A 24,244-nucleotide genomic window follows, 5' to 3' on the forward strand; every position below is an offset into this window, starting at 1 on the left:
CAGCAGTTTTTGGCTCCCTGGGTCTGAGGTAGGGCTGCAGAAGTCATGCTTAGCCCTCTGCACAGGTACAGCCCAGTGCTGTCACCTGCCTGCCACGCTGCCATCGCTATCGACAGGCTGCTAAACCTGCAGAAGTCACCAGCAGCCCCATCCAGACATGGGTGCAGCCAGTACCAGGGTGCCTCATCTGACCCTACACAGAAGGACATGAAATCTCTCAAAACCAGTACCAAAAGGACAACGTGTTTTTCCCCTGCATAGGTTCCTGCCCAAGGCTGGCCACACTGCAATCAGCCTCAGACCACGCAGATCACAGATTTTGCCACTGAAGTCAATGGGATCCAGACTGGGCTATCCCAGGCCTTTCAAGAGCAGCAGGAGATCAGCAGTGGGATCAAGCTGGGGAACAAGAGATCCTGTGACTAATCAACAGCCACTGAGCTGCAGCAGAGCTGGAGCCTGTCCCTGCCCAGCCTTATGCATGGAGGCCATCACATCCATGCCCTGATCAGCACATAAAGATATCTGTGAGCCCGACTCTCACATCCCTTAATCCCCTGGCATCAGGGCATCCCAGCCACAGCTGAATCTGGAATGCACTTTTCATTGTTGTTTCCCCTTAGCTCAGTACCTCTGGCACAGACACCAATGTGTCCATATGAACAGTGCTCAGCTGCTCCACAGCAGGACCAGCATCTCCCCATCCATCCTGACAGCTCAGACAGGCAAACGTGTCATTCTGAGACATACAGACTTTAATATTAAAATAATTTTGTATAAAAATACTTTTGAAGACTGATGGCAAGCAGTCTTCCACGCACCACAATGGGCATCCGAGCCCTGCAGCCTGGTCAGAGGGGAAGCCAGAGCAGAGCCAGAGCAACAGCTACAGGACAACACAGCCAGGCTTCCTGCAATCAGGAGGCAGCAGCAGAGCCAGCTCCAGAGCAGGAGAAGCACCCTGGCACCTGTGCCAGCCACGGCTCTCTTGCTGTTGCTGTTTCACTCCAGGGAAAGGCAGCCTCAGCACTGGTGAGCAAGAGGGGCTCTGCCTGAGCCCAAACAATCCCCACCCCTAAGCCCCACCCCAGACCCATGGAGGAGCACAGCTGGCACTGGGACACCAAGTCCCATCCAGGCAGATACAGAGCAGCAGCACCCTATATCTCTCCTAAGTCCTCATAGACAGGCGACAAGCTGCACTCATCCACAGACTGCTCCTTCTTCTGCAGGTGCTGGGGCTTCACCACCTGGCTGTACAGCACCTCCACATTGTTGTTGTTGCTGCTGTTGAGGCCAGGTTTGGTGACCTCCTTCTCAGGAGCAGCGCTTCCCCACCACCTCCCGGGGTCCTCGATCCTCTCCACACCTTTGGAGATAAAGGGTGCCTGGGGCTTGGGGGCAGGGACTGGCCTGGGGCCCTTGGCCTTGGCCTGGAAGGCGGGTACCGAGTAGTCATCAGTGCTGGGGTTGTAGGGGTACTCGTAGCCGCCTTTGCCGTCGTGGCCCTGGGTGCGCCAGGCCTCGCCCGGGGGCCGCGCCTCGTCGTAGATGCAGGGTGGGGGCAGCGAGCGGGGAGCACGGCCCTCGGGCTCGTCGTAGATGTGCTCCTTCTGCCCGGGCGCTGGCGGTGCCTGGCTGCGACCCTCAGCACGGCCCTGCTTGTAGGTGCCCGAGTACGGCGGCACCAGCAGCCGAAGCTTCGTCTCCTCCGAGGCCCCGCCGGGTGCCTTGGCCCCGCTCGTGGCCTTGCTGTCCACAGGGTCCGAGTACAGCGGGTCCGGCCAGGGCCGGAGGCCCTTCACTGAGTCCAGGGGCTCCGAGTACACGCTGGACGGGTCCTCAGCCGGCACCACGGCCCGGAGCACCTTGGGCAGAGGGGAGCGCGGGGGCGTGCTGGGGGCTGGGGGTTTGCTCTGTGGCACGGGCAGCTCTGGCAGAATTCGGGTCTTCAGCAGAGACGTGGCGTCTCTCTCCTCTGCCGCTGCACTGGCCTTGGGCACCAGCCCCACTTTGGGTGCCGGGGTATCGCTCCCCTCGGTGGGCAGCTCCAGGCTCAGGGAATCAGCCAGGGCCTGGCGGATCTGTGCCACGCTGGGGCTGTCTGCATCCAGCGAGTCGCAGCTTTGCCGGTTCTCCTCCACTTGTGCTTTCTGCTCCTGGATGGAGGCTTCCACAAGGCGGAAGATCTCGTTGCCCTGCGTGGTCTCAAAGGTGAAATTCCCAGGTCCCGAGTCACAGCGCCTGCCAGCTTCGAAGGAGAACATCACCTGGGGGGGAAGCGGAAGGGTCACATCCTGATCAGCACCTGCCAACCCAGTGCATCGTGCAGGCTGCGCTTCCTGCTGAAGAGCGTGTGGCTGTGGCACTGATCCTGCACATCCTGCTAGAGAATGCAGTGAACATCCTGTTCCTTCCAGTCCCGCAGCAAGGGCCACCCTGGGGGCCCGCTGTGACCAGCGGCTGGGCAGGGATGCACACCTCAGGGGACATCACTGCAAGTGCCCCAGAGGCAAAGCTGCAGGTCCTGCTGGAGACCTGCTGCCTTACCTGAGCAATGCCAGCAGCATCAACCACTGACACCAGATAGTCTAGGAAATAATACTGAGAAGGGACTAGGGAGAGCAGATGAGTGACAGTTCAGCAGGGGAAAACTACTATGGGCACCTTGGGTAAGTCAGCATCAGACAGAAGGGAGTGATCTGGAAGTAAGAGATACAAGAGGAAAAACAGGGCTTTCCACAGGAGAAAGCCCAGAAGCAACAGCTCGACCACCAAGAGTAAGCAAAGCATTTACCTACCAGCATTACTCTGTTAATGGTATAAGGTACTTTAAAGAGAAGTCTTGCTCAGGCCTGAACACACTCTGGTACACAGGTTCCCAGCAGCAGGTGCCCATACCCTCCCTGAGCCTCAGTCCCTGAACCAGGGGAGATTTTCTGCCTCCCTGGTGCTCTCGCAGGCAGCAGCAGTCCCTGGGGTTGCTACAGAAGTCTCTGGGGCCAGACTTCCTTTTGTGGGTCAGTGCTGCCAAACACAAGCACAGTCAGCCCCTGCCTGCTCAGGGACCTGTGGGTGCAGCTGCCTGCTCCCCACACCCTGCAACTCTCCTCCTGCCCCGGCACAGACCCTGCGGATGAGCCAGGTGGCTCCCCAGGGGCAGCTCGGTTTCCACCTCTGTTTTGGGAACGTGCCACAGAGAGCACCATCAGCAGAGTGCAGCCAACACCATCACTGCTATAAACAGCCCTAGGGACACCACTTCCTCCCCGCCCAGCATGACAGGGACCTCTTGCACTCAGGGTAGCAGCAAGGCAGATTGGGGACTCACTGCTGCAGGACTCCAGAGAGGGGACAGACCTCCAGGGGTCAGCTTGGCTAGGAGCAGTTTCCCCACACACTGAACAAAGCCAGAGTAAGTGGTGTCTCAAAGAGCCCCTCTGCTCTGGCCACCATCCTTTGGGAGGGAGGGACTGAACCCAGGGCAGACCCAGGACTGCCAGGAGCCAAGGTCCCCAGAGGCTAGGGAGAGCTTTGTGCAACACAGAGGGATATGCTGCCCACAGCACAGGCTGGGGAGTGCTGGGATGAAGGAAGGGAGTGAGCCAGTGGCAGGGATATGCAGCAGAGGCTGCAATGGCCCCAGTAGGAGTGGGGCAATGACCATAGAAAGGGGCTCTGCACAGCCGTGCAGAGGGATGCCCACACTGCCAGCCCATGCTCCAGTGTGGTGACACAGGAGGGAGCTGAGGACGGTCAGGGTGACAGATGTCCCGGGTGACCCTGCTGTGGTCTGGGGCTGCAGCAGTTCTGGCATTTGGCAGGGCTGGCTGCACGGCTGCTACAGGCCAGTCGGGCACATCGGCTCCTCACCCATCAGCAGCGAGCAAGAGCTTCCCTGCCGGGGAGCAGGACATGGCACGTGGCACACGGGGGCCCCTGCTCCTCACCTTGTCCCGGCCGTATCTCCGGAGCAGCCGGTAGGGCCAGACGTAGAGGATCTCGTTTGTCCGTGGGTCCTTCAGGACGAGGCTGTCGCGCTCAGCCTTGAGCACGTAGGTGCCGCGCAGCTCACATCGCTCCGCAGCCTCGGTGCGCTGCACTGTCACCCAGAAGGCGTTCACTGCGGAGACAGGGCTGTCAGGGCAGGGCAGGGGAGACACGGCCCCAGCCCCAGCAATGTGCCCCCCACAGCCCCGGCAATGGGGCAGCAGCAGGTCAGGCCCCGCAGAAGGTGGCCCAAGGTCAGGGCAGTGGCAGGTCCCACCTTCGTCTCTCGAGTAGTAGATGGAGTTCACGGCCATCTCCAGGGCCGGCACCTCCTCGCTGCCCTCTCTGCCATGCTGTGCCACCATGCCAGCATTGCTGGAGCCGCTTCCCTGACAAAGGAGAGCAGATCAGCCCCAGCCCCCTCTTCCCACATCAGCCCCTGGGCCCCTTGGCAGCCACTACCTGCAGCCCTTCAAGGCCCCACTGCCCTCCCCAGCCCCACAGCCTGACTCTCCTTCACCCATACCCAGCCTGTCCAGAGCCGGCGACAGACCCCAGGGCCCCCTGAGCCAACGTGAACATGGACAAACAGGGCCAGGCAGCACAGAGAGGGCTTCCTCAAGCAGGACCCTGGCCCCAGCTGGGCTCTGGGTTGACAGGATGAAGGACAGAAGCTCCTCCCAGCAGCATTACCCTCAGAGCTGCCCCCAAAGTACCACACGGCCCAGCCACAGGTAGGGATGGGGCGGGGGCTGATGACCCAGTAGCACAGGGGTCTGTGTCCTGCCCTGCACAGGCAGAGGGGGGGCCCCAGAGAGGAAGCAAACACTTCTATTTTAGCACATGCAGAACTGAAAGTGCAACACACACACTGTCAGCGACTGTGTCCCAGCAGCAAGGCCCCCAAAGGGCCTGGGGGGAACACAAACCCTCAGTGCTACTGAGCTGTTCCTCAGGGCCACGTGGGAGGGGGCTGCAGCAGAGGGTACATCTTGCAGAAGGCAAGCTCCAAGAGTTTCAGTTTAAAACCCAGACGCACGAGCTTCTCAACAAGAGACAAGGTCCAAAAAGGGCCTTCCAGCCCTCATGTTTGGCTCCTAAATAGAAAGGGGACTGCTAAAACCTCACGTCCTTTGAGCCGACACCAGCAGCTCCCACTCAGCTAAAGCATCCAGTGCAGCAGGACTCCAGCCTGAGATTGGGAAGTCAAGGGCCACCTGACCTGCTAGAACCCTTTGGGGCTCCATTTGACTGCACTTTTCCTCATCTTCAAAAGGAAAAAAAAATCTGTTTTGAGCTCCAAATGATCTTTGGACCCAGTTCCCAAGCTACTGGACGCTGCTTACCTTCTGGGCAGCAACATGACACAAAATCACATTCTCCACGCAGATGACCAGAAATCACAGCTGAGCATCTCCAGCTCTGTGCAGAGAGGCCACGTGCAGCTCTTGTGCCTCCTGCTCCAGGTCAGGCCTTTCTAGAACATATGCCAGCCTTGTAGCCTTTTGCTCACCACTTCCTAAACTGTCAGCTTGCTTTTGGACCTCAGGCATACAAACGAAGGCTCCCATGGGAGGGACGGCACAAGCACATCCCTGCTCCAAGCAGGTGCTCCCCAGCCTGGCCACTACCCTGCCCCACTCCAAGGGTGTCTGCTGTGTCCCCAGCTCAGCCCCACAAGCCACTTCCAGGGCAAAGGCTGCAAACACAACCACACCAGACAGACACAGAGTCATTTCCAGCACCACACCAGTGCCTCTTGGCCTAGTCAGCCCAGAACCTGGTGCACAGACACACTTGGCCTGGCAGCAGACTGCAGGGAGATGCAAGAGGGACAAAGGGAAATAACACTCATCAAACACCTGGGTCCTTGTGGGGAGATCCCGGGATCACCAGCTGTGCAGCCAGTCATCCTGCCAGGCAGCCCTGCCCAGCACTACCATCCTGGCATCAGCTGGAGCCCAACCCAGGGCTCTGCAAACACTTCCCAGGAGGGAGAGCCAAGGCCACGGGTCAGGCAGGCATGGGTCCAGATGACCACGCTCACAGGGTACCCGCTGCCCAAACAGCCTTTGTGGGTCACACTGGCTGCCCACGGCTCCAGGGGCTGCAGCAGGCTGGGGGCTGCAGGGCTGTGCAGGAGGCCCAGCACAGACAGGGTGTCCCCAGCACCAGGCAGGAGTGAGCCACAGGGCTGGGCGAGGGGGTGCACTGGCCCTGAAGATCCCAGGAACCAGGCAGGTCCTGGAGCCAGGCACTGCAACGCTCTCAGGGCTCTGCTTCCGCTGCTGCTGCAGCAGGAAAGGCAGGGGTGGTTCTGCTGCGAGAAACACTCCTCGGCCATCACCTGGCCCCTCACCAGGTCTGTGGAGGGGCAAGGATGGGCTCTGTATGAGGGAAGAAGAGCTCAACTTGAAATTTGGAGCTACAGCCACGAATTACCGACAACATGCTGAGGAATCCGGCAACCCAGCTGACTGCTGGCACAGCAGGAGCCAACAAGAGGGGACCAGAGTCCCGGGGCCGGGTGCTCTAAATCTGGGACCACTGGCTCTGCCTCAGGGTCTCCTTTCCTGTGCCGCCAGGGCCTCCCGCTGGGTGGGAAGGGATCTCTCCAGCACACACACACTCCGCTGTCCGTGTCCCGTCCCGTCCCCTCTCCCCCCTCCCCGGCCAGCCCCCGCCCGCACCGCGCTCACCGCGAAGGCGATCTGGCACAGCTTCGCCACCCACTCCTCGCTCTGCTGCTTCTCGGCCGCGAAGAGGAAGGTCCGGTCGCGGGTCTCCAGGCGGAAGGCGGCGGTGCCGGCGCGGGGGCCGCCCTCGCCCACCGCGGCCACGCTGGTGCAGTCGCTGAGGCGCACGACGGTGCGGGCGAGCCGCCGGGTGCCCGCCCGCCCGGCCGCCGCCGGCTCCTTGCAGTCGAACAGCTCGAGGCGGGCCACGCCGTGCTGGCTGGCGGGGTACAGCGCGGACCAGCCGCGCTTCCAGCGCTGAGGGGAGCGCGGTCACACCGGGCCGGGCGCGGCTCCGCGGGGCCGCTCGGCCGGGCCGGGGCTCACCGGGAGCGGCCCCGGGGGCGCCCGGCCGGCCCGAGGGCAGGGAGGAGGGGGGGGGAAGGAGAAGGGGAGCCCCGGCCACCCCGGACCCACCTTGGCGCCGAACTTGTGGCTGTGCTGCACCAGCAGCGGCCCCTCCATGGCCGGCGGCTCCATCCCCGCGCTTCCGCCCCAGAGCGGGGCGGGGACGGGGCGGGGACGGGCCGGGGCGGGGCGGGGCGGGGCCAGGAGGGGCCGGGGGTGGGGCCAGGGCGCGCCTGTCTGTCTGTCTGTGTGTCTGTCTGCGCGTGAGTGTGAAGGTGGGTGTGCGTGTGCGCGCATGAGCCCTACCGACAGCGGAAGGGACGGCAGGAGGTGACGGCACCCGGGTGCTCCGGGACTCCTTCCCCGAGGATGTGAGAGGGGCCGCTGCCGCAGCATTAACGGCACTAACGCGTGTGACAGGCGTGTGCTCGCGCTGGGGAGGGGAAAAAAGTGATTGGATGGACTGAGGATAAGTGAGGGCAATATGGAGAGCAGGTAGAGGATGGATGAGGTTTCAGAGGACAGGAAAAAGGAGTGATGTCTTTGATACAAGAAAAAAGGAAGTGGATAAGTAGAGGCCACTTAGCTCAATTTCACAGTCCAAGAAAACCGTGGAACAAATAGCCAGGTGCTCCCAGAGAGAGCAGAGAAAGGAAGAAATCATAGCAAACACCCCTATGTATGCGCAGCACTGCCCGACTTCTTCTGTGACCATCTGTGGATGGGGTAATGTCATCCACATCTCTCTACCTCCAACCATGCCGTGTCCCTGGGCACCAAGGCCACTCCAGGGGCACTAGGCTGCTTCCAGCGCTGTCCCTGCCGTGGCTGGCCACTCCAGTCTGCCCCAACAGCCTTCTGCAGGGCTAGGCTTGAGTCCAGCATTCCCAGCAGGAGGTGGGATAGGTGCTGACTGTGAGGCAAAGAGCAAGGAGCAGCATGGCCTGTGTCCAGCACGCCCCTGCAGCTACTCCCCGGGCATGGATGGCCCACCCTGGCAGTGCTGAGCTGCTATCCCACAGCACCACTGCCTGTCCTACACCCAGCAATGGTTTTTATCCCTATGTGTGTCTGGTTATGAGCCCCCAGTCCAGGGGCTCAGGCTTTCAGTGCTCTAGGCTCTCCTTGCTTTGCACAACCTCCTTTGTGCCGTCCTGCTGTGCTTTGGGCAGACCTTGCTGGCTCACAGTGCACTGTGATGACCTGGTGGCACTCTGATGGCACTGTGACCCTGTCAGGGTACTGCTGGTCAGTCAGCTTTGATGGCCCAGACACCATGACTTGGCTTCCTGGCATGACATTAACCTGCAAAGGCAAGAGGGAGAAGCCACTGATCCAGATTTTCTAGGCCCCTGATGCCCACTTCTCCTGTGCAAGCCCATGCCTCTGTCTTGGATGAAATGGCCGCAGGTGGGGACAGCTGCTGGGAGGGAGCTTGGCAGGGCCTTGCTACAGGAGTGCCCCTCTGCACCCTCCTGGCTCCATCCCTCACACTTGCATGGTAACAAAGTTGTGTACTTGGGTCCTGTTTAGGAACAGCATTCTCCAACTTAGTGTTTTCACTGAAAAACTCCAGACCATGAACCAGTCACTCACTGCCCCACCCTCCCCCTGAGGTGGGATGGAAAGGAGTGTTGGAGGCACAAAAAGCTAAAGGTCACGGGTTGAGATAAGAACAATTTACTAGAAACAGCAGTGAGATAAGAAAACGAACAGTAACAACCCCAATAGCAGAGTGTACAACACAGGCAAACGATTCACACGCAATTGCTCCCCACTCGGAACCCGGGTGCCACCCGGGTGCCACCCGACTGCACACCCTGGCAAAACCGGGAAAAACCCCACCCCACCCCCGTACCCGCTGTGCATGCGGTGAGGTGGTATCGAATAACCTCGGGGTCCTGCCGTTCCCCTCCCGGCTGCTGCAAAAATTAAACCTGCCCTGGCTAGAGCCAGGACAACTCGACTCTTGGGTTATGGCACTGTTTGGCTGGGGGAGGCTGCAGGGATGCTGCAGAGCTCTGATCCACCTTGCAGTGAGAGAGATAAACAGGAAAAGAGGCCAGAAAAAGAGCAAAATGATTCGGTGATGTCAAACACACAGGCCCGTGTGTAGGCAAGTCCCCACGATGTGCAGCTGCAGGACAGGGAACTAACGACGCGGCAGCACTTCTGCAAACCAGAACCTGTGGGACGGAGAGAATCACGAGCCAGATGTGTCAGCAGCTCTGAGCAGGGTGGCACAAGGCAAACAGCAGCCTGACACAGGCAGGCAGGTGAGTCACCTGCAGGGCACATGGGCAGACCTGATGGCACGGACCCGGCAAGCCTGGAGAGGCATCACACCCTGGACCTGGCATGAGGGTGCGGGCAGGGCAGGTGCCGGCTCAGCGGTGAACCCATAATGACACCCGACCCCTCGGGAACAGCTCTGGGACCGTGAAGTCCCGGGAAGCTGCAAGGGCAGGGGAAGGCAGAGCCCTCGGGCTGCACAGGCAGAAGGCCCGCAGCGGGGGCTGAGGGGGAGCCGGGGCTGGCGTGACACCACCACGGGCCCCGGTGCCCCTGGGGGGGTTCTGGCCCGGGGGGCTCCGGCCCTGCGGCTCCAGCATCGCCTCCCGGGGGCTCCGCACGGGCCCCGAGGCCGCCCCGCTCCGCCCCGCGCCCCGGCCCCGCCGCGGCCCCACCCGCGGGGCCGCCCCTTGCGCTGCGGCGGCCGCGTCTCCGCGGGGGGGGCGGGCGCTGGAGCCGTCCCTGCGAGAGCCCCTCCGCACACCCTCCATCCCACCCTCCAGCACTTCATCCCTCCGCGCACTTGTCCATCTCTCTGCACATTCCTCTGTCTCTTCAAGGTTCTCTCCATCCCTTCGCGAGTCCCTCTGTCACCCCGCGCATTCCTCCATCCCTCCGCTCATCTCTCCACGCATTCTTCCATCCCTCCGCTCATCGGCCCGCGCTCTCCTCCCTCCCTTCGCGCATCAATCCATCCCCCCGCGCACCCTGCGCCTGCCTCCGCGCTGGCAGGGCCGCTCCTGCGCGGGGATGGCGGGGCGGCCGCGCTTCCTCTGCGGCGTGGTGGAAGGTAGGTCCCTCCGGGGCCGCGGCTGGGGCCGGTGCCGCCCCGCCCCGCCCGGGCATTGCAGGTTCACCCAGAGTGAACCGAGAACGGCCCCCGGGATCCGCGCCTGGGTCCCCGGCTATGTGGGAGGTGGGAGCCGGGCCCCTGCACAGCACCCCATCTCTGCCAGGGAGTCGGGACCAGCACCCCCGTGACGCTCCCAAGGATCCCCAGCACCACTGAGCCCCACAGCCATCCCAGCAGAGCCGACTGCCCCAGAGGGGCACGGGGACCTGCTGCTCGGCCTCCAGTTCGGGCAGCTTCCCAGTGTGTCCCCCTGCCCACAGGGCAACAGTGCTGGGGCTGTGCCCAGAGCTGGTCTCTCATGGCAGTTTTGTGGCACTCAACCCTGTCCTGCTCCCTGCCAACATCCCCAACTCCTGTTTCTGCCACACAGCAACTCTGGAGCTGGGCAAAAGCGCCACCCTTTCTCCTGGCAGCACCTGCTGAGCCCACTGCCCACTGCCTCACCTGGAAGGAAACAGAAGCACCATGCAATTAAACACAAAATAAATAGGAAGTGCAGGGATGGGGAAGTTGACATGAGTCAGACAAGAATTGCTGATATAGGAAAGCTGGCCTGGTAAAGGGGACATGGGAAGGGGATGCTGGTGGCAGAGCCACTCCGTGAGGACGCTCTTGTTGGGGCGTGTGCAGGACTGAGTGTCAAACTTGACTGGCCACATCAGTTCAGAGCAAGGTGTGAGTGAGGCACTTGCAGGCAGGTGCCATATAGGGACTCCTGGGACCTGACTGGGAAACAGAAATAGCAAATTATTTACCATGGAAATAACTTTTTTGGGTGAAATGTTTGCTGGGATCCTCAAGTGGCCACAGATTTGGCCCGTGCACAGATGGCTGGTAAGGTGAGTATATATTATTTCAAAGTAGATGGAGTAACCATGCAGATGTTCAGCAGGTGGATCATCTGTCTGCAGGGGAGATAAGTGCAGTGAGTCCTGTGGTGCAACCCGCCATTGCCCAAGGCTTGTGTTGGGGGCTGTGGGGTGGGCTCCTGCCAAGGGGAGCTGGGCATCGGGGCCCCCTCCCGGGCAGATGAGCTCCGGGGCACTCAGGTACTTTGGGGAAACACAGGTGCTTTTCTGGGCGACGTTGGCCTCGTGCCAGACGCTGAGAGCTTGTCCTTTTTCTGAGCCAAACAGAGTCACTGTGCTCTGTCCTTGTGCACTGCCCAGTTTGGTGAATGCCGGCTGCTCCCATTGGCCTCGGCTGCTGTCAGGTGCAGTGGGTGACTCAGGAGCTGCTCAGGATGCAGAGCCCATCTGAAACCAGGAAGCTGTCTTGATGGCTAATTGCCATCACTGTCCAAGACATAATGGATTTTCCATGAGACTTCACGTTGCAGCTGCCAGATCTTGCAGAGACTTGAAGTGACTGAAGATTCTCTTGCTAAATCTCAGGTCTGTGCTGGAACACTTAGAGGTTGCCCTTAACCTCTGCTTTGAGAAGCTGTCAAATCTGCATCTCTCCAAATGCACTGACCTGCCTGTTCTCCCGCTGCCCCCAAGTGAAGGGACTTGTGTTCCACTGGATGTTCTTTCTCACCACCTTTGTAGACAACTCTGCACCTCCCCGTGCAGAGCAGTCCCATCAGGGGAATGGGTGCAGCATGTCTGCCAGTGTCCTGCTCATTATACCCAGTCACAGACTGGTTCCTGCCCTCCAGGCTACAGAACACAGTCAGCTGCTGTGCTGCTGCAGCCTCAAGCTTGTGTCAGACACTGGTGCCCAACGACCACCCAAAGTCTGCAAGCAGCAGAAGGGGAAATGTTGAGAAACACTTGGGAATTTGCTGACTCCAGGTCTGTATTTCCTGCATTCAGTTTTGTTCATGTGAGCCTTCCAGAAGGGCAGTGTCCTCGAGGCCAGCCTTGGTGCTCACTGGTGGGTGTCTTTGCTAGCAGAGAGCTGGGAAGGTTGCTCCCTGATGGGCTTCCCCTCTCTGGGTTTTCCCTTTGCAAGCTTTGGTGGCTGTGTTTTCCAGTGGGGGACAGAGCAGGTGTCTGTGAAGCATTCTGTGGAGTCACAGTCCCAGCACCTGTGGGCATTCCCATGGGTGGTTGTGTGTTCCTGATCTGAACAGCCATGGGACAGGGGTGCTGCCTCACAGTCCTGCCCTGCTCGATGCAGGGATGTTTGCAGGGGTAAGGGAGAGCTGCATCAGTGCAATTTTTGTGCAGTTTGAGTTGTGCAGCAATTAAACACACAAAAACCAGCTTTTGTAGTCCATATGGGAGTGGTGATGCTCTGCCTGACACTACACAGAGACAGATGCAGAGACACAGACCTGGTCTCTGTAAAGAAGATAATTCCCAGGCAGAAAACTATAGGATGGATTCTCGCTGGCTCTGTGCTTCAGTGCACCCCAAAATCCTTCTAAAGGGCCTTATAACGTGGCTAGTTCCCAATGCCTCCTTTAGGCTTGGCTTTCACTGTGCACATTCCCCCTCCCAGGTTAAACCCTACCTTGTGAAATCCTTCCCAGCTGCTCCTTTCTGGGAAGGATGGAAGCTCAGACATTAATCCACTTGTTCCAATACCAATGCCCAGCAAGGCAATAGCAGAATTACCCAGAAGAGAACAACTGGCAGATCTTTGGGTTCAAGAGCCACTCAGAGACAGCACAGAGAGAGACTGTTTTAAGGCACTTACCAACAACTGCATTTTGCCTTTTTTCCCCACCTTTTACAGGTTTCTATGGGAGACCGTGGTCTATGGAGCAGAGGAAACTTCTCTTTCAATGGCAAGTACCCTGAATTTTCCTCTCTGAAGGCAGCCCGTGGCAGAGTGCCGAGATGGAGGCAGGAGCGGTGAATAGACAGACGTGGGGCTGCCTTGTGCCAGCAGATGGTGCTGGGACTCCGCACAGCCCAGCACAGCCTGGTGCGCCCCGGTGGCTGCACTGGACGTGGGACGATGCACCACTGCCACCCTCCCTGCAGCCAGCCTGCCCTGCCCAGGGCCATTGTCCCTGCCACCCTGTGCTATAGCCTGAGGTTGCCATCCCTGCCTGGTGTGAGTGGCCTTTCTGTGTCCCTGTGAGTCCCCGTGCATATCTGTGTGTCACCCTGTGTCCCTGCGATGGAAGGACACGGGCAGGGTCTGTCACTGACTGAGAATCACCTCGGGATGGAGTTGATTTGTGCAGCTCCTCTCTGAGCAGCTGGTGCCAATGCACAGACCACCAGTGGAATGAGCACAAACCGTAGGGCTCAGCACTGGGAGTGCTGGGTGAGATTTATGTCTCCATGTGGCTGTGGCAGGGCTCCCTGTGCCGGGGCAGAGCTGTGGCTCCACGGGCTGCAGGGTCAGTGAGAGCAGCCCCTGGCAGATCTGGCAGCCTCGGGCCGCGGTGCAGCCCTGGGAAGGAGTGGGTGCTTTGTGCCGAGCAGCTCGTGGTGCCCTGGCTGGCACCTGCCCAGGTGCCTCTTTGCAAAGAGCCCGTGTGGAGCCTGGGTGACCCCTTGTTCTTGCTGTGCAGGCTGAAATGCCGGGGGCTGAACTGCTACATGTACGCGCCCAAGGATGAGCTGAAGCACCGGCTGCTCTGGCGAGAGCCCTACACGGAGCATGAGGCAGGTAGCAGCTCTGCTGGGCCCCACGGGGGGGCTGCAGGCATCCCGGGACCCTGAGGGTGAACCACGGTCTGTGTCCCAGCCAGGACCAGGCTGGCTGCCACTTTCACCCTGCCACAACCCTGCCCATTGCAGGGAGGCCCCTGGACCTTACCCGGTACAAGGAGACCTCCAGACTGTGCCTGTCATGTGGAATTGCCTGGGAGCCTCCCTGGCATGGGGAGCTCCCCGTGTGGGTCTCTGGCAATATGCTTGAATACACTGAGGCCTGTAACCCTTGTTGAAAGTCCTCTGTTCCCCAAGGAACTGGAAATGGTCTCCCCCGAGCCTCTCCCCTCCCAATGCCCTCATGTCCTTCCTTTCAGACTGCTGTTGTTCCCTCTCCCTCCATTCGTTGTTCCACTCCATCCCATGGTCCCCTCCCTCCTTTGCCTCCCAGCACTCACAGACCCCCTCTGCTCTGTCCCCAGCCTGCATGCGGTCTCTCATCGAAGCTGCCCAAGAGCAGGGTGTGGAGTTTGTTTTTGCCATTTCTGCTGGCCAGGACATGGTGTTTTCCAGTGCTGGGGATCGGCTCCTGCTGCAGCAAAAACTCAGGCAGGTACCGTGGGCCATTCCTTCCTTCCACTGCTCCCAGGCGAGGGGCACGCATGCTTATATGGGCCCTGTGCCCACCCCAAGGGCTGCTCTGGGGCTGTAAACCTCTCCTGTGGGTCTTGTGCCCACCAAGGGGTGGTGTGGGGCTGTGAACCACTCCTGCTGCTGCGCACCAGGGAGCGGCTCTGTGGGGTGCCCAGTGGCCTGTGTGCTGTCCCTGGCATGGTGACAGAGAGCTGAGGGTTCCACGGATGTCTGACTGGGGGCAGGATAAGGACCAGCCAAGCCCCAGCACTTGCTAGGCAGCACTGGGGTCGGTGCAGGTTGGAACTGAGCCCCAGGTCCCCAGGGAGGGTAAAGAGCTGCTGGCACGGTGGGTTTGCTCCGTGGGCAGCTGCTTCTCCCGTGGCACAGCCCAGCAACTGCCCTGCACTGTGCCATGCCTGTCTGCCTCCCCCTGGCTCCTCTGGGCTCGCTGCCTCCTCTCTGCCAGGGATCCCAGCAGCCCGTGTCTGTGCCCGCAGGTGGCTGCCATGGGGTGCTGCTCCTTCGCGCTGCTCTTCGATGACATCGACCCCTGCATGTGCCAAGCTGACAGAGACATCTTCCCCTCCCTGGCACAGGCTCATGCCTCTGTGGCCAATGAGGTGTACCAGGAGCTGGGCCAACCCCCTGTCTTCCTCTTCTGCCCTACAGGTACTGCCTGCAGCCCTGTGGCCCCAGCCTCCCACCCCAGGCAGCTCCCTCAGACTGGGGAGCCCTTGGGCTGCAGCCAGCCCGTGTCTCTGCTGAGAGCTGAGTGCCCTGGCAGCCCGCACAGCTCTCCCTGGCCTCCTCATTCTCCCAGGGGAGCTCTGCTGATCTCAGGACTAGGACAGGACCAGGCTGCAGAGGGCCTGCAGCCGTGCTTGCTGTGTTCCCTGCACCCTACTCCTCCCCAGCCCCTGTCCATGACTCTGGCAGCCTCTCCTCTCCCGGTGCCCCGTCCCTCAGGGGATGCTCTGTGCTCTCTCCCCAGAATACTGCAGCTCGCTGTGCTCTCCCAGCCCCAGCCAGTCCTGTTACCTGCAGACCATCGGCCAGGAGCTGCTCCCTGGGATCGGTGTCATCTGGACAGGTGAGCGTCGGGACCAGCTCTGTGGGCATGTGGCCCCATGCAGTGTCTGCAAACCCCATGGCCATGGGCTCTGTCCTGGGAGAGCCACCAGCAAGCAGCCCCACTGTGGTGCCTCAGATGGGGGTGTGCAGCCCCAGCCAGGCAGAAGGTCAGGACGGGGGTCTCCTGTCCTGGCCTGGGAGTGTAGGTGGGGTGACTCGACCCTCACATCTGTGCTTGGTACTCAGATGTGTCTGTGTCCCTGCTGTGTGTCTGGGATGGACCACAGTGCCTGTGTGCCCCACGTGTGTCCATGCCCTGATGCTCCAGGCCCAAAGGTGGTGTCACAGGAGCTCTCAGCTGCTCTGCTGGAGGAGGTGGAGGGTGTCCTGCGGCGCCGCCCCGTCATCTGGGACAACCTCTACGCCAATGACTACGACTGCAGACGTGTCTTCCTGGGCCCCTACATGGGACGTGCTCCTGGTCTCATGCCCAGGCTCCACGGACTGCTTCTCAACCCCAACTGCGAGCTCCAGGCCAACTTCATCCCCATACACACGCTGGGCACCTGGTTTCAGAGCGAGCTGGGAAGTTGTGCCAACCCTGATGGTGCAGGTATGTGGCCCCAGTGCCCCAGCAGGTCTGTGCCTGCCAATTGCTGCCGGTTTTTGCCAGGCCCTTTCCTGCATGGCAGCCTGGGTGAGGTGTCTCACCTGGCTGGGCGTTGCCTGATGACCCTGGGCATGGGGTTCATCCTGGGGGCCCACAGCATGGCCTGGGATAGCTCCATCAAACAAGGAGTGGGGCTGCCCAGGCTGATGAGCTGCAGTTCCCTAGGAATGGAGGTGGTGGCAGCCCTGGGGGACAGCCAAGACCCACAGGAGGGGAGCTACAGCCCGCAGGAAGCCTTGGAGCTGGCGCTGCGTGACTGGGTTGCTGAGATAAACCAGCAGGCCTTGGAGCCAGGTAGATGATGGACTCGCACTCCCTCACACCCCTGGAGCGCTGGGCTGGCTCTGCGGGGAACTCAGCGGGTGGGGATGAGGGAACCCTGTCCGTTTGGATGGCTCTCTCAGGCTGGTGTGGCAGCAGGGCCTGTGCATGCTGTGGCAGGCAGGGGTGGGTGTCCATCCCACTGTGCTGCCCTGTGGGTGCTCCTGCCCTGGGCACATCTTTGGCTGGCAGCATGGGAGCCTGGGCCAGGACACAGCTCTGAAAGAGGGGGTTCAGCCAGGAGCAAGCTTGGTGTTCTGCAGTGTTTGCCTCTGCAATGCCTGAGCCTCGCCAGCCCCAGAGGCCTAAACTCAAGCCCAGGGCCGGGCAACATCCTGGTCCCTGCCAGCTCAGGGATGAAGCTCCCCAGCACAGCCATCCCCAGGCTGTCCTGCCCCGTGGGCAGCAGTTTCCATGCAGGTGTCAGAGGGGCTTCCCCCTTGCTCCTTTCTGCCAGGAGGATGGACCCCAGGACACCCCAGTGTCGGCCTCAAGGGAAGATCAAGGCTGCAGTCTGGCACAGCAGGAGGACAGGAGGTTGTGCTCGACCCTGAGCAGCACGACTCCGTTCCCAGTGGGGCAGACCAGCACGGCCCTGAGCCCTGTGGTGTGGCACCAGGGGAGGGATGCAGGAAGGTGACCTCGGAGCCTGAGAAGGGCAGTGGAAGCAGGACACCCAATGGCAGTCAGCAGAGTCCCACAGGGGATGGGGACCAGCTTGCCACGGGGAGCAGGGAATGCTGTGAGCCCTCCTCTTCTCTGCCCAGTGTGGCTGAGAGTGCCCAGTCTGCAGGAATCCCAATGGCTACCAAGACCCTTCTCAGCCCAGGCCACACCATGAGTTGCAGCAATGAGGTCAACACCAGTCAGAACCTTCCTTTGCCCACCAGTGATGCCAGGACAGGGAGTGACAGCCCTGCCCAGTCCCCCAGCAGCACCCAGCCTGAGGCCATCAGGGCTGACATGCCCCAGACACCCCCAGGGACTGGGGCTGGAGCCAGCCCTGACCCCCCAGCCCTGCTGACTGAAGGGACTGGTGCCAGCCCTGGACCCCCAGCCCTGCTGACTGAAGGGACTGGCACCAGCCCTGGCACTCCAGCCCTGCTGACTGATGAGATCACTGCTAGCTCTGGCCCCTTGGCACCGGTGACGCCAGAGGAGGTTAGATCCAGCCCCACAGCAGCAGTAACCCCAGAGGAGACTGGGTCTGGCCCCATGGTACCACTGACCCCCAAGGAGGCCAGGACCAGCCCCACATCACAGATGACCTCAGAGGAGGCCAGGACCAGCCCCATGGCACTGGTGACCCCAGAGGAGGCTGGGTCTGTCCCCACGGCACTGACGATCCCAGAGGAGTCCGGGTCCAACCCTGCAGCACTGCTGACCCCAGAGGAGGCCGGGTCCAGCCCTACAGCACCGCTGACTCTGGAGGAGGTGCGGATGCTGGTGGAGCTCTTCTACCTGCCCTACCATCATGGGGCACTGGCACAGGAGCTCCTGGAGCACTTTCGGTGGCTCCGTGCAAACAGCCTCAGCGTGGGGGTCCCGGCCACGGCGCCTGATGCCTGCGGGGTAAGGCTGGTCCGGGCGCGGCTGCAGGAAGGTGCCCGTCACAGTTGGCTGACGCCCGGTCCGTCCCCAGGGTGCGCGGTGGCGGGGCCGAGCCCGGTCCTTCCAGCTGCTCTGCGCGGAGACGTGTCGCCTGCACAGCCGCTTCGCCAGCGCCGCCGGCCGGGCACTGCTCTACGACCTCCACCCCTACCTCTGGGACATCCGCAACATGCTGCTGGCCGCCAGTGCCTTTGTCCTCTGGCTGGGTACGTGGCTGCCGCCAGCCCCTGCCAGCCCCCAGCCCCTGCCAGCCCCCAGTCCCTGCCAGCCCCCAGCCCGTGTCTCTGCACCCCGGCCAAACGCAGCCGCGTTGGAGTGCGGGGGCTCTGGGGCACACCCTGGGCATCCTAAACTTGTTCTCTGTGATCCGCTATTCCCCCGCTAGGGAGGTGAAGGTGTCTGGGACCACCCCAGTCTGTGGTCCCTGTATTCAGCTGGGGGTGCCAAGGTCTCTCCCCTTGACACTTTCTCCACCGCTGCCCCTTGTTCTGTGCTCACCATCTCTCCTCCTTTGCAGATGGTCACCTCCTCTGTGACCCTGGCCCCAAGGGCACCTGGGGAAACTGCTTTGGCTGTAAGTAGGGGTTCTACCCTGAGTCACCCACATGGATGGGGGGCCTGGCTGCTGCCCTCCATCCCCTCCAGCCCCACAGCACTCACCATCAGCCTCCCCTTCCCCACGCTCTGCCTGCCAGGTGGAGCAGGGATGGCCATGGGAAGGCTTGGCACCCCTGCATGCCCTCACACACTGGGGCAGGATGAGGCACTGCTGCTGGGGACAGGGCAGTCACTGGAGCAGCTCTTCACCATCTCTCACAGCCTAGAAGGAACACCCATTTCTAGGATATGGTTCCTCAGTCTTTTTAACCCAGGGATCCCTTAGCCTGTCCGGGAAAAGGGATCTATGGGCTCCTGGGAGCAGTAATGCCCTGGGTGAGAGAGGTGAGGCTGTTTTCTGAATGCCTGTACATCACTTTGGAAGCCCATGTTCCTCTGGTTTAGGGTTCCTTGGTTGGTCTGTGGGCCTTGTGACTTCTTACGAACCAAGAGCTGTTACTGGGTGATAACCTGAGCAGGTCTCCAAGTTCAGTGTCAGAGGGGGCCTTGTTGCCTTGAGCCCCTTCCATGGGGAAGCAGCTGTGCAGGGCATGTTCCCACCGTCCCTGCGGAGCTGGCTGGGCAGGAGCACAGCACTCTGTGCCAGGCTGCAGCTTCCCAGCTGACCCAGGAGTTGTATCCTTACCTTACACTTTGTGGAGGTGAGACCAGTCCTTTTCCATCCCCCCAGTTCAAGCTCTGCTATGGAGGGTGTGTGGCTGCCCCAAGAAATGGAGGGGGCTGCCTGAACCCATCTGAAGTCCCTGCCTGGGCAGGGCTGCACAGCTGGAGGCAGGTCCTTGGAGCTGTGACTGTGGGGGTCATGGTGCTGCTGTGTGACAGCAGCTGATCTCCCCCTGCCTAGCAGGTTTTTGTTCACCTCACTTGTGTCTGTGTCCTGCTGTTCCCAGGGTGCCAGAGTATCACTGCCCCGATCCTGCTGGGGAGGGATGCCGAGCCCTGGGCACGTCGTGGGGGCCTCTTTGGAGAGCTGCAGGTGAGAGTTTGCCTCTCTCTGGGGGGCTGGAGGAGCCACTGGGAAGCCAGTATCCCAACCCTGCTTTGGGTTGCTGCAAGCTTGGGAAGGCAAGAGCTACCCTGGGCATCTGTGGTTCCTGGGGTTTAGGGACCCTCAGAGAGACCTTGGAGCCAGGCAAACCTGATCGACTGTGTATCTTCCAGGCACTGCTGCCTGTGGGGAACAGCTGTGACCTCTTCTACCACCCACCACCTCTCTTCCCATCCAGCCAGAGGTACCTGCTGCGCCCGCTGCTGCCCTTGGACAAGGTGGGAGCCATGGCCTGCAGGGGTGTCCTGCCAGAGCTCACCTTTGCATGGCCTGTGCTGCACGAGTGTTAATGAGCTACAGGCTCGGCCCTGCTGACCCTCAGTGCAGGGGGGCACAGGTGGGGAGGGACCTCGGGTCCAGCTCTGCTCAGAGCTCCCTGGGGCCATGATCAGCATTGTGTCAGACCCTGGGCTGGAGAAGAGGAGCTGTGGCCTTGGCAAAGCTGCCTCCCTGTGACAAGGGCCTAGGCAGAGCAGGAAAAGGAGCCCTGCTTACCAATGAGCAGCAGGCACAGCCACAGTTTAACCAGCACTAGGTCAGGGTTGCCAGGTTGTGGGTGATCTCCAGAGCAGCCCCAGTGCTGATCTCCAGCAGTGGCTGTGAGCAGATGCCAGGAAATACCCAGAACAGGTCAAGTCTGGATGGTGACCTCCTGGAGCCTTCACTGGTCTGCAGCTCTGGGCACTGCCTGAGCCTGCTGGGGTTCATCTCCAAATGAGTCCCTTCTTTGAATAGTCATCCAGTTTATGGGCTGATTCCCTGCTGGAGAGCAGCAGCCACTGTCAGCCATGACCTTCTTGCTGCCAACCCCCTGCTCTGACATCCCAATAGCTCAATGGGATGGGGAGGGAAAGGGAGATTCTGATTGTGGGGGGACACCCAAATTAAAGTGTCACCAAATCCAGCAGAGCCCCGGGTTCCCCATGTACCACAGCCTGCAGCGAGCACCCCACCCTCACCCTGCTTCTCTCCCAGCCCAAGGAAAGGCTAATGCCTCAAATCCAGCCAGCACAGACACGAGTGCAGCTCCCTGCTAAACACAGCACCCGGCCATGTGCCGCTGTGGCGCTGCTAGGAAGCAGAGGAGGAGCTGCAAGCACAGGAGAGCAGATTGTAACCCCAGACTGTTCTGCCAGCAGTTCCCTTTGTGGGGACTTGTCTGCAGTTGCCTGTTGTCAGGTTTCATCTGCTCAGGCTGAACCTTAACAACTCGAATGTTTGTGTCCAGTGAAACTCTGAGAGGGAAATCCAGCTGAGCACATCAGTCTCTTCTGGGAATGGGGCACAACAGGGCACAGTCCTGCCCCAGTCGTTGGGTGACCAGGGCAGCCTCCCTCTCAGGATCAAGGCTTTTATCTGAATGTCCTTTTCACTGGGAGCAGCAGCAAACTCAACCGTGACCAAGACAGGACATTTGGGCATGTCCTGCTGTGCACAGGCTCTTTGGAGCCTTGAGTTCCAGTGTTGTTTTTGGGGTCATTCTGGCTGCTCCGAGTGTGCTCCGGCCTGGGGCCATCTCTGCAGCGGGTGCTCTCTGAACGCCTGACCAGAATGGCAGTCTCTGCTTTGAAGGGTGGCTGTGCTGTGGCCCTGAGCCCCAGGCTGGCAGACACCAGTGCCCTTGGGTGGCTGAAGCAGTACCCCTGAAGCAGTGCCCTGCCCTGCATCCCCTACCCTCGCCCGGAGGCCACAGCCCTGGTCGTGGTCCCTCTCTGCAGCCCCTTTGGCAGCTGCTGGTGTGCCACGCTCTGGCCAGGCCTGTGTTGGGAGCAGCTGGCAGTGTGGCAGGGCAGGCACAGCCAGGACTGAGGTGGGTCTCGGTCTTCCAGGGAGAGCTTTACCGGATGTGCCGGGAGAGTTTGGACTGTGATCCCAAGGTGGCAGAGATCCTCATGGCCCACCCGGATCTCCTCGGTGACAGGTGAGATGTGGCCCCTCTGGGGCTCCCTCTGGCCAGGCTGTGCTGAGCCTGGCCACGTGCTGAGGGATGCAGGGCCAGGGGATGAGGTGGTGGTCTCTCCTGGCATCCCTGCGGGGACCAGCTCTGCCCCTGGGCTGTCAGTGGCCTCACCCTGTGGGAGGGACAGGGAGGGACATCCCCATGCTGATGTCCAGCAGGGTCATGGCAGCCACAGTGGGGGCAAACCCACTGTCCAGCCTGGATGCAGGAGACTGTAGTGGCTCCCCTGGGCTGAGGGCTTCTGCTGGGGATCTCAGATTGTCAGTGGGCACTGGGTGCTGTCCTGCTGGGGCAGGAAGGAGGAGGCTGCTCTGAGGTTGCTCTGGGGCAGTCTGGGCTCCAGGCACAGCTCAGCTGTGCTCCTGCTCTGGCTGCCAGGCTGCTGGGCCCCTTCCTCAGCCTGAGCCCCGAGTACACCTTTGTGCTGGAGGACGAGGGTGGTCCGTGTGGCTACGCAGCTGGAGCACTCCATGCTGAAGGCTTCCTGCAGCAGCAAGACAGCAGCTGGCTGCCAGCCATGCGGCACAAGTACCCCCCAGACCTGGGCACGGGCGGCCCAGCTCTGGGACAGGTGAGGAGACACCTGGAGCAGAGGGGAGCGGGGATGGGGGCGGTGGAGGGGGTTCTCTCACTTGTGCTTGTGTCCCACAGGATGCCCTGGAGGAAGCAGTGCTCTTCTTCCATGCAGAGCCACGGGCTGTGCCCCCGCCTGTGCTGCGGCGCTTCCCCTCCCTTGTGCAGCTGGGCACAGCCCCCCGTGTGCTGGACGTGGGGGCCACCCGCAGCCTGGCCCTCTGCCTGCTCAGTGCACTCAGGGCCAACGGTGAGCGGGACCTCCGCGTGCTGGGGGGACTGGGACCCCTTGTTCCAGCACAACCCCTTCCCAACTGCTCCCTTGCCCACCACAGGGTCAGGAGCTGGCCCCACCTGCACTCTCAGCACAGGGCTCCCCATCTCCACTCTGGTGCAGTCTGGCCCCAGCTCCCAGGCACCATCCCCTCCCCTTGAACTGGGGGACATGTGGATCTGTCTGGGGGACAGGGCATCACAGGGGCAGCCAGTGCCAAAGAGGCAGTGGAAAGGCTCACCTCCTTGTGGAGGGGGTCCCAGAGCTGGGGTCCCAGTGCTCTGACCTCTCACCTCCCTTCCAGGGTCGCGAGGAGTGTTCTGCCAGGTCCGTGACGCTGATCGGCAGCAGCTGAGCTTCTACAGCAAGCTGGGCTTCGTTGCCCTGCCCGTGGCCTGGGGCAGCTCTCCCGGCACTCAGCTCCTGGGACGTCTCCTCTGACGGGGGCAAGGGGAGACAGTGCCCGGGACAGGCTGACCCCCAGGACAGGCTGACCCCCCGGGACAGGCTGATCCCCCAGGACAGGCTGATCCCCTGTCCCACACAGCATTGGCCTGAGGGAGTGGGAGCAGAGGGGCACCGTGAGCAGGTCAGGCACATGAGAGAAGAGACACGGCATGGGGGCGAGCAGGGTGCTGCTGGGATGTGTGCAGGGCTGCGAGGGTCCTTCAGTAGCAGAGAGCTATTTCTGCCATCTCAGGAGATTTGAGCACCAGGGCCCCTCTGTGCCACCCTGACTGTTCCTGCTTGCTGGGCATCCTCCGCCTTTGCCGGGGAGCCAGGCTGTCTGCAGCCCCCCAGGCCTGTTGGAGCCCTTGGACAGTGTTTGGGGTGGTGGTCCTGGAGCACAGCACGGTGCCTTAGTACTACAGGAGTGTCCCTGTCACATAGGCTGGGCTGCCTGGCTCTCTCCATCCCCTGGGTGACCCGAGGATAGGGAATTGGTGCTGGGGCTGGCTCTTGGCCCCGAGGACCTGCTTGTCTGTATGAACCAATCTGGTGTGGGACACGGTGAGGCAGCCTCCATCTTTGTGCCTGGGGGCTGAGGGGAACGCTGTTCTTGGCAATAAAGTGTTTGCTGGGCTCCCACCATGGCTTGCCTCGGGGGAAAGTGTTGGGGTGCCAGCAGGTCCTTTTCACACCCTCATGCCCTCTCTCCACCTCACACTGGCTGTTGTTACAGTCGGTCCTCAAACAAAGCAGCTCCCCATGGAACCGCGGCCCCAACCGGGCACCAGCTCCGCTCCCCGGGAAGGAGCTCCGGCTGCTGGCAGTGTGCACTTGCAGCCCCAGCCCTGTGCCGTGCGGCTTTCCTGCGGGATGGGATGCCTGGGCCGGGGCCTCCCCTGTGGGTCTGGGGGCTGCAGCCCGCCCAGGACAGGCAGGATGGCCAGGAGGGAGCATCTGCCCAGCCACCCCACCGCAGCCTCTGGAAAAGGGCTGCCAGGGGCACACCAGTGCTGGAGGTTTCCTTCCCTTGCCCTCCAGAGCCGGGTGACCCCGCCCCGGGGTGAGGAGGGGGCTGGGGTTGCCGAGAGCCCGGGGCGGGCGCGGCTGGCAGCCCCCTCTCGCCCCCCTGAGCGGCAGGTCAGCCCCCGAGGCTCCGTCCCGGGGGCCGGGGCCGGCCCTGGAGTGGAGCCCAGCCGGGGCGGGGGCCGCGGTCGGACCGGCCCCATCCCGGGGCAGC

At 61.6% G+C, this 24,244-nt stretch overlaps 2 protein-coding genes across 6 annotated transcripts; one reads left to right on the forward strand and one right to left on the reverse strand.

The window, feature by feature from the left end:
- Positions 1-734: 734 nt before the first annotated feature.
- On the reverse strand, positions 735-7,230 carry DOK1 (docking protein 1). Its single transcript, XM_027704882.1, has 5 exons — positions 7,143-7,230; positions 6,690-6,983; positions 4,268-4,379; positions 3,951-4,123; positions 735-2,270 (listed from the first exon to the last, which is right to left on the reverse strand). Exons 1-5 carry the CDS (start codon positions 7,203-7,205, stop codon positions 1,161-1,163), a joined length of 1,752 nt encoding a protein of 583 aa, XP_027560683.1. The 5' UTR covers positions 7,206-7,230; the 3' UTR covers positions 735-1,160.
- Positions 7,231-9,839: 2,609 nt separating this feature from the next.
- LOC113978167 (protein O-GlcNAcase-like) lies at positions 9,840-23,859 on the forward strand. 5 transcript variants are annotated; one of them, XM_027704887.1, is made up of 18 exons: positions 9,840-10,155; positions 12,904-12,955; positions 13,694-13,791; positions 14,258-14,388; positions 14,909-15,080; positions 15,403-15,501; positions 15,811-16,095; positions 16,318-16,446; positions 16,931-18,045; positions 18,116-18,290; positions 18,602-18,658; positions 19,593-19,678; positions 19,864-19,968; positions 21,580-21,671; positions 22,089-22,281; positions 22,362-22,533; positions 22,862-23,019; positions 23,054-23,859. In XM_027704887.1, the coding sequence occupies exons 1-17, from the start codon at positions 10,116-10,118 to the stop codon at positions 22,996-22,998; spliced, it is 3,138 nt and encodes a 1,045-aa protein (XP_027560688.1). In that variant the 5' UTR covers positions 9,840-10,115; the 3' UTR covers positions 22,999-23,019; positions 23,054-23,859. The 5 variants fall into 5 exon arrangements, with proteins under 5 accessions (XP_027560688.1, XP_027560689.1, XP_027560686.1 ...); XM_027704888.1 differs by lacking the exons at positions 22,862-23,019; positions 23,054-23,859 and having other exon boundaries at positions 16,931-17,484; positions 17,569-18,045; positions 22,362-22,802; XM_027704885.1 differs by lacking the exons at positions 22,862-23,019; positions 23,054-23,859 and having other exon boundaries at positions 22,362-22,802.
- Positions 23,860-24,244: the final 385 nt, after the last annotated feature.

The sequence above is a fragment of the Neopelma chrysocephalum genome, unplaced genomic scaffold (assembly GCF_003984885.1).
Source record: "Neopelma chrysocephalum unplaced genomic scaffold, ASM398488v2 Primary Assembly neopelma1_296, whole genome shotgun sequence".
Taxonomy (NCBI): domain Eukaryota; kingdom Metazoa; phylum Chordata; class Aves; order Passeriformes; family Pipridae; genus Neopelma; species Neopelma chrysocephalum.